At 35.8% G+C, this 15,671-nt stretch overlaps 1 protein-coding gene across 1 annotated transcript; it reads right to left on the bottom strand.

Moving 5' to 3' along the window:
* Window positions 1-1,589: 1,589 nt before the first annotated feature.
* On the bottom strand, window positions 1,590-8,384 carry selenot2 (selenoprotein T, 2). The gene is made up of 6 exons (XM_081382471.1): window positions 8,067-8,384; window positions 5,940-6,050; window positions 5,722-5,848; window positions 3,296-3,383; window positions 3,028-3,174; window positions 1,590-2,441 (listed from the first exon to the last, which is right to left on the bottom strand). The coding sequence occupies exons 1-5, from the start codon at window positions 8,249-8,251 to the stop codon at window positions 3,053-3,055; spliced, it is 633 nt and encodes a 210-aa protein (XP_081238597.1). The 5' UTR covers window positions 8,252-8,384; the 3' UTR covers window positions 1,590-2,441; window positions 3,028-3,052.
* Window positions 8,385-15,671: the final 7,287 nt, after the last annotated feature.

Below are 15,671 nucleotides of genomic sequence, written 5' to 3'. Positions count from 1 at the left end.
TGATGTCATGTGACCTACAGTAGGATGAAATCAGACAAGAGCCCAATTCACAGCTGACAGATGTTTTCACAGCAGGATTGAATACATGGAATATATTCCTCAGAGAGCAACTGGCTTTATTTTCTGGAAAATAATCTTACACAGTCAATTGTGAAGAACATCAATGCTCAGCTTTTAGCACACAAAAAATTAAACTATTGGATGTTTATATCACATACCTTTCCTTTTGCTTTTAAAGTTCAGATAATAATCCATTCCAGATGATGCACGGATGAACATGAACTATTCCAAGATTAGCAATGTAGATAATAAACCTTATACGGTTTTGTTTCACGATACAGTTGTGCTTATGAATTTACATATTCTGATGACTGGTACAGGACTGGCCATGACAAAATCAAGACCCACCCCACATTTGTACTTGCTCGAGAAGCCGTCTCACTCAGATATGGGTCAATGACATGACGTGCATATTTTTGTGTCCAACTGCATTGTTTCCTTTTACAACAATTTGATAAATTCATGACATATATCACTTCTATACAACCTATTTAGTTCATTCATTTTTAGTACATTTAAATAATACATTTTATTTTATGTTTTGTTATCTTAAACCCCCAAGATGGTTTCTTAATAATATTAATAATAAAAAAATAAAAACGAAATACTATGGCATCATTTTAAGTTTGAAACATTTCATACAAACAAATTTGTATGTCAGGATGGCACAACTGCAAACATGGCTTTTTTATAATGAATTGACAAGTTACTAACAGTAAACATGATAATGCATCATGATCCTTGTGGCAGTGAAAAGATTTGTAGATCTCTCTCAAATACTGGTCAAAACTGCTCATTTCAAATATGGGTAAGTTGGTACACTTTCCACGTCAGGTGGTACAACTATATATACAACTATGTGGTTTTACCGCCTGACATTCAAAGTAAAAAAAATTAAACTAAACACTTTAACACTAAACAATGTTATTTAATAACTAAAACTTGTTTAAAGACACTGTTCATGACTCAAAAATATGCATTATATCAGTTATGATTTTTTTTTTGTATAAAATTTGAAAAAAAAATAAAAATAATTGACAATACTATATTGTGCATACATAATTTTTGATCAGGCTCTCATTCAAAGAAATTATCTACAAATGCAAAAACGAGAGAAACAAAAATATATAAATATTAAGAACTGATTGTTGTCGTCAATGCATGCTTTTTCCTGTAAGCTTTTTGTTTTGCGAATTATTAAAAAAAAAGAAAAGAAAAAAAGACATATATATAAACAACCTTTTTTTGCCAAATCATTTTATCAGATAAATACCTGAACCAAGTATAGTGTTTTGTTCTTCCCTCAAAAATAAAATATTTAATAAACATAAAATATTTTCCTCATATTTTGATGGTTTAATTGAACTTGTAGGGTCATTAAAAACAATATCCCCTCCGAACATCACTTTTGGCCACTACAGTCTATCACAATAGGGAAGAAAAAACTTGCAACTTCAGTCTCATGACGATTTTGAACAATCTAATGCACCTCATTAGAAAATAATAATTCACAATCACATTTTTTTTTTATATATATTTGAATCTTTATTTTATGTCACTGTGAAATAGAGTACGATTTCTTCTCTCAATGCAACTTAATCCAAACTATCAGTATCACTTTTGTTACAAATTCACAGATACACTAAACTATCAGGGTACATTGCTTGCCGCCACATCTATATGGAGAGAGCTGGAAAAATAGTGGATGTCTTTAGAGATCCCATTCACATCTTCTGATATGCAACACTCAATCACACTATCATTAAGACGACTGCAGACGATTTCACAGGTCACTCTGGCAGTGTATACAGTTTAAGTCAGAAGATCTGGCCTTCATTCACATGCAGTAAATCTAACCAGCAAACCTGTGACAAACACAACAAAAATGTACCACTTCAAGCATTAAAAAAGAAAACATTAGCTCACTCTAAAAAAAAAACCCTGCATGTTTCCGCAGTACACAGACATTCCCACTAATTAAAAAGGTCAGATTCCCCCGAGTACAGTACAGTCTACACCAGTGCAAACAAATGATCATGTTAAAGGCCATTTACATTAAGAAAACATCACAGTTGCCCTCGAGAAAGCACTTGTTACAAACAGAACTACCCTGACCAAAAAAAAACACATAAAAAAAACCTAACTTCAGCATTGAGTAATAAATGAAGTGCCTTTATCTCTCATGTGACTCTCCTACTACAAATGCATAAAGTTTGATGCTCTGCAGAGATGTAGTCGATCTGAAGATGCGCGTCACTGGGCAGGAGGAGTGTGTGTGGTGGCTGAGCATCGAGTCTGCGCTCACAGCGTGTGTTTTCAGCGCAGGCCTTCATTATGCCACAGTCCACAATCCCTCTGAACAGAGAAACGGCTCCGGAGACCTGCAGATGAGAGGACATTTGACGGTGTTATGCATGTTGATTGACGTGTCCTAAACATGTGCAACGCAGCATCAAGTAGTGATGAAATTAGTTAAATAAAAAATTTTACTCAAGTTTTTTTTAAAAACACATTAAACCAAACATACAGCATGAGCTGTTTAGTCCAATTCATGAGCAAATGACTCTAGAGCTGGTTCTTTATCCTTCACAAATGCTGGATTTGAAACCACATACTACTCTGGAATTTTTACAGAGGTTGTGGGAGAAAAACAGTCTTGGAAGATTCAGACGGGATTAAAATAGCAACGCACGTCTGTGAAACACAAATTTCTCTAACGTCCCCCTAGTAAACTAGTGCTGTCCGAACAGGGCTTTGGTGAGCATGAGAGACTTTCAAAAACAATCTTTCTGACCTCGAACTTTTGAACAAGGGTGTAAATTCCATACTGAAATACCATGCAAGCAACAGATTCAAGTTTTGCATATACTCTGTAAGTCAAGGGAAACACCTGTACTGAAAGCAGCAACAACAGAAAACATGCTGTGACACACACGGTGACATCATTGTACAGGTTTTACCACTTACATGTCTCTTGGCAAAAACAACAGCTCTACGGTGAAGGAAAGTTCATCTTGTCAACCTGATTCATCTTAAGGTGGTTATCCAAAATCTGGAAAAGCTCCTGAATGTTGGGCACGTATCCAGATTGCAACTTGGACCAAATTGGTACATCTAAAACAGAAAGATAGTTATGCATCTGTGACATACATATATTGTTCATATATATATATATATATTTTAAAGTTTTTTTTTTTTTTTTTTTCGAGTGGAGTGGTCATCCAAATGACATTACCATTCAATGTAACCTCAAAAGCTCCTGTCGAGAGGAAATGGGTCTCCAACATGTTGCTAAGGAAGAATGCCATAAGGCAGGAGAAAATCTGCAAAACAGACCATCAACCGTGAGAAACTTTCCTCCAGATTTAGATTGCTTCCTGTTTAAAACCACTACGAAGACAGTGGACAAAACGCAGTTGGCACGAAATGTAAATTCACCCCATCTCTGTAATTGATCTCAATGTGGACAATTAATCTGTGCATATGTTTCAGTTTGTAATTCTTTTAGATATTGTACTTCTTAATCAAAATCTTCCAGTGAAATGACAGACTTCTGACAATTTTCTCCAATCATTTTTTTCTGCTTAAACCCGCACTTTTCTGACAATTGGCTGCAAGCTTTCATTCAGATCTGACTCAATCCAGTCAACAATGGATGCACAGAACCAAGTCCCATTTTATTCTTCGATAGTCAAGAAGAGATAGTCTAGAAGCGTCAAAGTGCCATCTGAAATTTTCTTCTAAAATTAGTATTTTTATCAAGCTTGTATATTTAAGTTCAGTAATTTCACTTTAATGACATTTAATAGGTAATTTTTATTGCCATTAAAATGAAATAAGTGAACAAACATACAAGCTTGATAAAAATGATCATTCTAGAAGAAAATTTCAGATGGCACTTAGAGGCTTTTGCATCTGAAGTCTTCATATATATATATATTAGTGGTGGGCCGTTATCGGCGTTAACGCGCTGCGTTAACGCGAGACTCTTATCGCGCGATAAAAAAAATATCGCCGTTAATCTATTCTCCAAGTTGGGTTGGGAGATGGCTCTACTACACAAGCTATGATGACGCAATCTACCCGCGGCCGCGAGGTACACCCGGCTGCAACGCATCATATTCGTCGTCATCTTAAGTAAACACGGCTGAAAGTTAAAGCTGGTGTAAAAGATCGGTGCAACATTCATTATTTGGACTTGGTTCGGATTTAAGCCGTCCGACGTAGACTGTGTGGTGTAACAGTTCGGTAAGTTAACACACGACTAATCCGTTCTACCACCTCAAATTCAAATCGAAACATAGGCTATCACTGAATACCAGCGCGCGCGTATTATTCCCAATATATCTGAGTGGTGTACTGTAGAACATAATCTCTGTCTGCGCCCGATTTAAAGAATCGTTGTCGTGTTTCTTTTTAACTGAAAAGACATCAGTTAGAATATTCTAATTTTAAATTTGGGGTTTCATAAGCTCCAAGCCATAATAAACATTAGACCTACTTAAGATCTCTGCAGCTAGTGTACTTAAATTTTATTTATCTGCAAAATGATGTTGTATACTTACAGTTTTGCACAATATATGTTCTCAAAACTACATGCACCCTTTAAAAAAAAAAACATTTAGCAGTTGTTTAGCAGGGTCTGTGTAACCTGTTCTGAAATGGTTTTATTATAATATCGTTATCGCAAGAGGCTGCAATGTATATCACAATATAGATTTTAGGCCATATCGCCCATCCCTTATTGATAGCCTATAGTAGTTGATAATAACATAGGCCTACCTAATGTTGCCTACGGACGGTAACAGTACAGTAGTAACTTTTTACAGTCTATGAGTAGAACAGCTTTCTCAAGCAGTTTGTGATGCATTTTGGAAACAGGAGATGAGCCCCTGGTCTAATGCGCCACCTGGCTTGAGAAACCCGTTCACAAAGACTTACTTTTATAGTCATTATTTGGGTAGCACACATATTCTGAATGTCTTCGGCAGAATTCAAATGAGCCATTTTAATCTAGATTAATTTCAAAATTAATCTAGATTAAAAAAATTAATCTATGCCCACCTCTAATATATATATATATACAGTGCCAGATGAGCATCAATAACACCATGTGTCTCTTGACTAAATGCCATGATGTGAAACCTCTGCCACTTTTGATTAAAGACTGTAATATGTGACATAATATGGAATATTTCAAAGTGAAACAGCATATTGAGCTTGGAATAATAATAATGTAGAAACAGGATTTAATAAAATGGTAATAATTAGGCTATGATATTATCGGTTAATATTTTACCTGCGGTCTCATGGAGCATGATTCATCAGTGCATGTTTGTTTTCATAACAGTTTGTTTTCATAACAGTTCCATAAAATGAATGTCCAGCTTTGAAACGACTTTTCTGCTGATGTAACCAGGCTGTCCTAAAAATTTATTTTACATCTTTAACACGGGTGTTTGAAATCAATAGGCCATCGTATACATTCTGCCAATTCATGCCCTTCAAACTGAACAATGTGGTTACGGCTCTGAAATGCTGCTCATTCCTCAAAACAGGCTTAAGCGTCAGTTCAACTATGACACGGTGAAAGTCTATCTTCAGCCTCGACTCCGCTATAAAACCAGGTTAGAGTCCAAGCACTATTTTCAACAACATTACCTTATTCTCCTGTCCCCAGGACCATATTCTTGGAGTGTCCATTCCAAACATTTGAAAAGGATTTTGTCCAGTCACAATCAAAGCGATGGCAAGCAGTTTGAAATAAGAGATGAAGTTTCCTAAGTATCTGCAGAGGAAGACACATGACGAGTTAAGGCAGGACTAAACCACTTTCTGACAGAGTGTCAATTCCATTACATCTGGAAAAATGCTCTCACTTGTTGATGGGTTTGGGAGGGTAATTCTCTCCCTCGATTCGGATGTCCGGGTACAGCTGGCTGATGGACCGGGAGTACTCCTGGAACACCTTACTGTACCCTCAGGATATACTGAAAACAAACACAGTACATGGCCGAGATTATCACTTAAGAAATGGCCATGAATATGAAGATATTTTTGCATATATTATTTTTGACTTAGTAATGTTAAATCAAAATGTCATAACTGTCTCTTCTCTCTAGTGAGGTCATCTCCAATCATTTGATCATACAATTAACAACCGGTACAAAGAAACAAGCTCCACCCTGCATTTTTTCTTTTTTGATAATGCGTTACACTCGCAACTGATGTACTTCACAAACTGGAAGAAAAGATTTAGCGTTACTTCCATATGTACATTTATATATCAATGACACCTATGAGAAAATGGTCTACACTGGTACATGATGTCATCCAATCATAACAGAGGTCATTTACATATAGAAGTCTAAAAGTCGGCATGAGACTTTAGTTACGATCGTATTGTCTTCTAGCCTAGAAATCTAGACGCACCCTAGCGGCAGCAAAATGTATTTCGCAGCCAGGTACGTCTAGCAACTCTCAATAAACCTTCTCGCTGCAAAAACCCAGATTGGGTCAGGCCAATCACGTTGTGTATAGAGTAGGCTAGGCGGGGGCGGGCTTAACATACATGACAGAGTTGCGACGGTTACCTGGCTGCTGCTACTTGAAAACAAAGAATGGCGGCTGCTGATGGAGAACAACAGTCTTTCGAATCGGCTTTGGCCGCGACTCTGGAGGACTTGGAGTTAAGCTTTTCTTTGGGAAAAGAGCAAAGAACGGCAATTAAGTCATTCTTAAAAAAAGGAAGATGTGTTCGTCGTTTTGCCGGCCAGATATGGCAAAAGTTGAATCTTTCAACTAGCTCCGCTGTTGGGAAAACGCTCTGGTTGGTTGAAGCGCTGTCCTATTGCGTGCAGAGGGAATTTGAAAGACAGCCGTTTATCCCGCCCCTCGGATTGAGCCGTGACTATGGTGAGTTTCCAGACCTAACATCTTGATGTAGGTCTGGCTTGCCAGGCTAATTGTCTTCCCTATTGTGACGTATAACAGAGAAACGGCTTCTCAAACAAGAAAAACATTTAGGGTGTGGCTTGATTTTATCACAAGGAAATGATTGGATGGTTGTGGCTTGCTATTGGAGGATCTCATGTGAGTGACAGGTTGTCCCGCCCTCACATCAGTAAGAGAAGAGCTGTCACTGCAAGAGGGATAGGAAGTTATTTTGATTTAAGATTAAGAGAGCACATGAATTGTATGGGCAAACCATTAATAATAAATACACTATAAAAAATAAGAGTTGTTCATTTATTTCATGGTGACTTTTAAAGTACAGTAGACAGACAATTCTAAATGCAGAGAGAGGTTGTAAAAAATGTTGTGAAAATTACAATTGTTTGACCTAAGATGGTGGGATGCTGGTGCTAAATATTACATGCACTGTGAGTGAGAAAAAAATGCTACAAAAATATTATTATTTAAAACCACTTTCACTTAGATAATATTCAACAACATCTAGCTTCATCAGAAAAAGAGATAAAATATTAAAGTCTAATATGTCGCTCATTGTGTTTGGATATATTGTGTTTTAACAGGAGCAGTCATAGACTGCAAAAGGGAGCCATGAAATCCTTATTAGCTTTAAACAGATTTATAATAATCTGCTGGTTTCAGCATTTCACGTAAAGACAAGAATGCACGATAACCTGAGCAGTTTTTGTTGCAGCAATGATGTTAAATCATGTACATAAGTTACATATGCATGAGTTGTAAAAGATGTTTTATGATTATAACGTATTTAAAGGGTGGAATGACGTAAATTGCGCTTTACGTAAATCTTTTGGCATTCATCCCATGACAAAACATGGGCCCAATTTATCTCAGTTCATACTCTTTATTGTGTAAATAGAAATGTTATACAGGTTATAATTATTTTAATGTATATTTATATTTATATATTTTTTTTTCGGGCATGGTGTGTTAGCCGTATTAGCTTATCACCTCCTTTGTCCTTTAAACAGAAAGTGAAAACACTGAATAACATGAATGTCTGTGGAGTCTCTCACCAGAACTGGAACTTGAGAACCGGACCAGTGTATAATGTGTGTTTGTTCGGTCTCTGTGTGTGCATGTCGGGTACGGCGCTGTCTTGTTGAATCATGCTGTTGCGGCCCACATAAATATCCTTCAGTGTTACCACAGTAAACAGCAGCAGGGCTGTTAATATACCCGTCTGACTGTACTCCGCCATCTCCGGCCCGTCCACAGCGACAGATCCGAGCCCAAAGACCCGCTGCAACCGCGGTACCGCCGAACGGTCGAATGTCTGCTAGTAGCGATACAACAGACAGAGTAAATCAGGCTAAAGCGAACAAGTATGTTTCAAAATAAAAGTCTCTCACGCTGAGTCATTACGGCGAGCGTGTAAACAGCGACATCTACTGTCTGTGTCATCAACGCATTTCAGCTCCAGCACGCCACTCCAGCACGTGCTCATCAAAGGAAATGACAGGGAATGTTATATAGATTAAAATTAAATTATTTGAACACTTTTTAAGTATATTTCATAAAAGTTTTTAAAGAGACAACAGTTACAACAACTTGTTTCTCCATTTTGCCAAACGGCACATGAATTACATAATGAGTAAAAAATCAAATGTGGAGAGTTGACATTGATGATTATTGTGTATGATGATGTTAAAGAGATAGCCTATTATAGTTTGTGTTGATTATGCGCATTTGTGTTTGAGTGTACCAATTACAGGCTGCAAACTAATTATGAGTTTAACTTTAAAATATATGACATTTACCCACGGTTTCACAGACAAGGTTTAAACCTAGTCCCAGACTAAAATTAATGTCTGAGCTGTTTTACCTCAAAGAAACGTGCACTAACATACAGTATCTTAAAATATGTCAGTGCCATTGTTTTGTCTCAAGATGTGTTTTTTTTTTTTTTTCTAAGACAGGTTTATAAAAGCTACTTAAATTAATAAAACCATGGCCTAATCCTGGCTTAATCTAAGCCCTGTCTGTGAAACCAGGCCATAGACATATTTCTATAGCACACATTATTCAATATGCACGCAAATACCTTGCACATAGATTTTGAAATGCAATAAATACAAAACGTTTTTATTATATACACTGTTAAATGTTTCTGTTAATTTACACCCAAATTTCAACATGATTACCCTGTTATTTTAAGTAACTGCGCCTTACTGTTATTTTTAGGAAATATATGTTAAATAACACCTCATTTTTGTTATTTAACACCTCATTGTTAAATAACACCTCATTTTTGTTATTTAACCGCAAAATCGAAAATTCAAGATGTCGGATCGAGTACGATGGTCTGACTCTGGTATGTATGGAGATAAATGCTGATATGCAATTTTATGCTCATTATAAAAAAATTTAGGCTATTATTTATCAGTAGAGAAGTTAGCAATTTCATTTCGGTTTTTTTTTTTTTTAGGTTGCTAAACAACGACTGATTCATTCGTCGACGGTGGCAATCCATTACTAACAAACTAAATATTGTATGCATTTACTGAATGAAGTTTAGACAAATAAACACCCGATTTCTCTACTGCAAATGTTATCAAGAATAATATTGCATAGCCTATTCCACAGACAGAAATAAGAAAGTTTGCGGTGTTTTCTGCGCATACGCAAATGTGTTTGTTATCGTGGGTGTAAATAGCCTTTTATTAATACCCTACACTCCGGATTTTACGCGAGACGGCCTATAGCCTACATTTAGTTGAGGAACTGCGCTCCCAATGTCTGTCTCCGCTGTTATTTCTGAACACGGTGTAAATATCCGTATGACACGCAGCACGCAGGCATGCGCCACTTTATTTGGCGCCACTATCTGAAATAACATGTTCATACAGTATTTTTTTTGCAATCTGGGAAGGAGCGTAGAAGGCGGCATTTGAACCTGCAACGAACACGGAGATCCATGTCTGAAGATCGCGGTGGTTACATCGACCAAAATCACAATAATCAGGTGAGATTAAAGAGTTTTTTGAAAGTCATGCATAGTTTTAACATATATCAGTGATGTTGATGTGACGTTATACTAAACGCCACGGACTTTCACCACATGAATAACTGCTAATGAGCCAAGGTGATTCAAGCTAGCAACATTTCGATAGTTTGTCCATTAATTTTAGAAATGCGCTTATTTTAATGTCCATTTATGTATACGATCTAAATAAACAATAGGCTAACGTTAGGCCTATAACGTTTAAGTAGCATTCCCGTTGTCAAGTTTGTGTGGCATTCTTTCCATGTGCACGTCTGGTTAAAGCAGATTCATCCTGAAAATCAAACGGCTAACATAAATCTGATTCTGTTTACTGATGAATTTTTTTTTTTATTTGATGAATTCATGTCTGCTGCTCGTCTTTGATGGATTATAGCTGTTTGGGCTAACTTACCTGACATGCTGGTGTGATTTTATGTGCAGGTTTTAGCCTATCAATGTAAATCCAGCAAAAACAGCTACTACTGATCGGGCTAGTGCAGTATCTAGCTATGTGAACAGCTATTCTCTTTTAATTGCATTGGCATAGTGCACCCTATTTTTTATTTTTATTTTTTTGCTGTTTTGATTATCATTGAGTTGTAGATCAATGTTTACAATTTTTTATTTTTTTTTATTACAGATGCAGATGCAGGGTACCACCCCTGATCACACTGCTGTTCAAGATGATATCCCAGGATTTATATCTCAGAACCAGGTGGGAATTTGAATGGTTTCTTGCTTTAATCTAGCAATTTACTGTTAATCTATCAATAAGTCTAATTGGTTTGCATAATGTTTTCTTGCCAAATTTGTGGACAACAGTCAGCCACCTCTGTGGCCTATGTGAGGCACATAAAAATTCACAGCAACATACCCAATTTAGTACTGCAGTGCTGTATGCCTAATTGCCAAAGGACATTTAAAAAATGTGCTGGTCTGAAGGGACATATTTACAGACATCATAAGGATAGTATTGTTCATATATATATATATATATATATATATATATATATATCTCACTCAGTGGTAGTCTTATGTCATTAATATTGTGTTTAATTTGTTCTGTGTCCTAGGGATATGCCACTGCAGCTGACCTTGAGAGTTCACTCTCAATACCCGCAACTCCTCGTCTGATACTTCTTGGTAAGTTGGTTTTAGATAAGACAGTTGGCTTTAGTGTTGTATGTAGTGAATTCAATGGTATCAAACTAAACTGTATTCAAAATGAAAACTAAAACAGAAATTTGACATTTAAAACGTTTCTGTTTCAGGAGAAACGGGAAGCCGCTTCCAGCGCTGGATGCTCAGCCTTGAGGGCCAAATCATTTGCGAAGGGATCCAGTCCACATTTGTGACAGGTTCTGGCGTCTTTTTTTTCCTGTTTTTACATTTTTAACCTACAGTACCAGGAGGAGGCAGCCTGCACGCTTGAATTCATCCAGAGGTAAGATATTGTCTGTTAACACCTGGATTTTTTCTGGCCTAGCTGTGGCTCAAGCATGGTTTCAACAGGTCTGGTGATGGGATTTAGCAATTAACTTTATTTAGAAAGTTGAAATCGTCCCAAAAAAGAAAGTTAGAAAGTTTTAGTGCAACTTACAATATTCAGGCAAGAAGATAGTGCATGTTGAGGATAGTTCATGTACATTTGTTGTCTTTGTTGTGCTGTTAGTCTGTGTGAATTACTAGATTTTTAACCAGTGTATAATTTTTCAGACACTTTGTGGGGATAAACCCAGAAAAAGGGACAAAGGCTGCAAAGGGGAAAAAAGGAAGAACTGTCAATTCACACGTCGCCAGCCTCTTGCGCAAGCTCATGGACTTTCAGTGGGATTTCATTTGAAAATGGTGAGTAAGATGTATACATTACACATATGTTCAAACAGCAATGACTCAGGAGACTGGGGAAATTCATTCTAATGTTCATTCTCAACTGCCTTTCAAAGTTAGAATGCTGAACTCCTCTTCCATGCTCTTTTGCTCTTTTCCATTCTTTTTTTGTTCTTTCAATGAATTGTCACACTTTCTATTATTTTATGTTATTCTGTCTGTTTTGTGCTCTGTTTCTAAAATTAGCTTTTGTTAGGTCAAGCCATGTGATATAATTTTGGATAAAAAAATTGAAATTATGGAACTCATCTCTCTCTCTCTCTCTCTCTCTCTCTCTCTCTCTCTCTCTCTCATACAGACCCAAGACTTTGCAAAGGATCCTCATTGTGTGCTTTGAGAAAATGGTTAGTGTTCTAAGCAGTGACAGTGTTTTTATTGTTTATTGCTCTGTATTGATGAAGAGTTCCATTAAAGGAGAACTCCGGTAGATTTTAACATTGAGCTCATTTTTTTGTACATTTGGAGTGCTGTCAATACAGAGAACAACGACAAAAATCGGTGTTGCCTACACCGAGTTATTCTATTTTTAAAGTTTGCAGCCTGTTGACTTCAATGGGGCAAGTACTAAACCTGCTTTTAGGCTCTTAACATCCTTGATGTGTCATTACAAGTGCACAGAAAATGTGAGTGATTCCTTCTGAGTGAATCGGTGTAGGTAACACCGATTTTTGTCGTTGTTCTCTGTATTGACAGCACTCCAAATGTACAAAAAAATTAGCTCAATGTTAAAATTGACCGGAGTTCTCCTTTAATGGAACTCTTCATCAATACACCGATTTTTGTCGTTGTTCTCTGTATTGACAGCACTCCAAATGTACAAAAAAATGAGCTCAATGTTAAAATTGACCGGAGTTCTCCTTTAAGTGTTAAGTATTGGTTTGAATGTATTCATACATGTTGAATTTTAGTGGTTTAGGTAACACTAAGTGTTGAGGTTCACTATTTTGTTATAATGAACAATGTATGTGGGTTTAAAAATGTATTTGCTACTTTTTAAGCCATGAACATGAGAAAATGAGATTTGTTAGTGATTAATCTGAGCCTATGTGTAACATTTTTATGTGACCAGGAGTCACAGTGTATATCCTTGGTTTGAGTCTTTTTGGATGAATTTTAGCAGCAGTTCAGGGAACATTAAATGTTGAGGTTTAGGGCCCTATCTTGCTAGTTTAAGACAGACACAGTTGTTTTCCGTCCAGCGACCACAGATGTAAGCAATGAACATGATATCTGTGATTGGTCTGATCCATGTGTGCCTACATTTGTATGTATTTTACCTTTCAGTGTTTGTATTACAATAAAAAAAAAGTTAATTTCAACACGGAACTATTCGTTTTCTTTCACTTAAGTGTTATCTGATGGATTATGCCTATTCTTGTATTAACTCAAGCTAGAATATGTCTATAACAATCAGTGGTACATGTTACTATGCTAAAAATAATTAATATTTAATGGAAATAAAATAAATAGTGATTTAACAGGAAAATAATGGTAACACTGCTGCCAGTTATTTCCTGTTTTTTTCTGTGATTCACAGTAAATTCCTGTTGAAAAACATTACGGGGAGTGCACTGTAAAAAAACATTAACAGTAATAAACTGTTAAAATAACAGGAAAATAATGGTAACCCTGCTGCCAGTAATTTCCTGTTATTTAACAGGGAAATAATTAACAGTGTAGTTTATATTTATTGTATTATTAATATATTTTTATTCATATATGGAGAGATTTTGGAGCCATTGTTTAATAGAGTATGAGAATACACATATGCCCGGTTTCACATGCTTATATCAAGATGCACTTCAGTTTTTTTTCAAAGTTTATAAAATCTTAAATGCAGTTCTAATTTAAGGCCTAATCCTGGCTTAATCTAAGCCCTGTCTGTGAAACCAGGCCTGAGAGTATATCTTAACCATAGGCACTTTTGACTAAAGTTTAATTTCACTTTTAAATCCATTACCTGTTCTGTGAATGCAAAAATCAGTCTAATATTCTATCGCCTGTTTTTATTTAAAAATACAACTGATTACATAAGCACTCTGGGTAAGATTTATTATGGCTTTTTCCATTTGTTTATATTTAGTACAGTGAAAAATTATTTCTATAATTATAAATATTTTTTTCTACATCCTAAAAATTAATGTTAAACTCCTCTCTTTACATTGCAAATTTATCTATTAATCTTTTTAGCATTTATTACAACAGGATGATTATTGTTGCATAATGTTAGTCTATTATAATTGTTAATACTGTCCACAATAATTCCATGAATAATTTCAGCAGAGTAGGATTTTACAAGCGTTTGTAACTCTTTTCAGCATAATATGATAACAATATTGTGTAGTGCATTTGAAAATCATTTAATCAGTTCATAATTTTTCTCTTGATTAAAAAACTCCAATAATTGTTTTAAAGCTTAGCCATTTCTCAGGATATGTGAGATTTAATTTGGTGCTCAAAACCTAACATACATATTGTAACATGTGAGAGCATACAATGGCACAAAACAAGACAAATCATAAGGCTTCAATGTCTTCAGCAGATATAAGGCTAAAACGATTGAAACCAGAGAATTCTCTTATGAATCTGAATTACATTTGAAACCACACATACAAAAAACAGCAACTTCTCCTGTAGAACCAAAAAAAAAAAAAAAAACAGAACAGAAATGGCAGTGGATAGAGGTTATAATAACTAAAACAAACTTACAGGGGCACCAAATTACACTCTTTTTCCATAATCAACATTTCCACAAACACTCACACCGCCAAATTGTCATGTTAATAACATTATTTTCTGGTTCTTTTGAATTGAAATGTAATAATAATTAGCCTGTTTGAACCTTGCTTTTGTAGAAATCAAAGCCTTTATGCATTTGGAAGAACCACTTTAAGATGGTGAAATACTGTGATGCCACATAAATCTTCCCACACGTTTGTGGTGAATTATGAAAAATATCAGATTACATTAAGCATTTTGTTGGGTCACTAAACTATTTAATGCTAACTAACTATCAGAATATGTTTCATAATTTGAATGAGTTTCAAATACATACATGCTGTTAGTGAGGGTTAATGTTAGAAATATTTTAGCATGGAGTAACCACAAGGCTAGGAAAAAGAAATGAATATGTTTTAAGGCAATACAAACATTTAAATGATCATTGTAAAAACTCTGAAACTGCAGTACTGGAGGGTTTGGATTCCATGTGCAGTTCCTGACGGCTGAAACCTTAAAGGGATAGCTCACCTAAAAATGAAAATCCTGCCATCATTTACTCACCCTCAAGTTGTTCTAAACATTTTTATGTTCTGTTGAACAACCACAAAAAATATATATATTTTGAAGAATGCGGATAACCAAACAGTCGCTGGTCCCCATTGACTTCCATACAAAATAATACTATGGAGGTCACTGGGGACCAGAAACAGTTTGGTTATCCGCATTCTTCAAAATATCATTTTTATTTGTGTGTGTGTTCAACAGAACAAAGATACTCATACAGGTTTAGAACAACCTGACTGGGAGTAATTGATAACAGAACTTTTACTTTTGGGTGAACTGTCCCTTTAAGACCATCAGCCAATTATGTTGGAGATGTTGTGTGATGCCCATGAATGAATTTAAATGAATGTGTGACAGAACCAAATGACTGTAAATCTAACAAATGTCACGTTTTCTCAATCCTTGAAAGGTTACTCATAAGTGGTATTTATGCGGATAAAGTGCACCCTGAATTAAGTAT

The sequence above is a fragment of the Scardinius erythrophthalmus genome, assembly GCF_964197995.2.
Source record: "Scardinius erythrophthalmus genome assembly, chromosome: 13".
Classification (NCBI taxonomy): domain Eukaryota; kingdom Metazoa; phylum Chordata; class Actinopteri; order Cypriniformes; family Leuciscidae; genus Scardinius; species Scardinius erythrophthalmus.
This window is presented reverse-complemented; position numbering and strand designations above follow the sequence as displayed.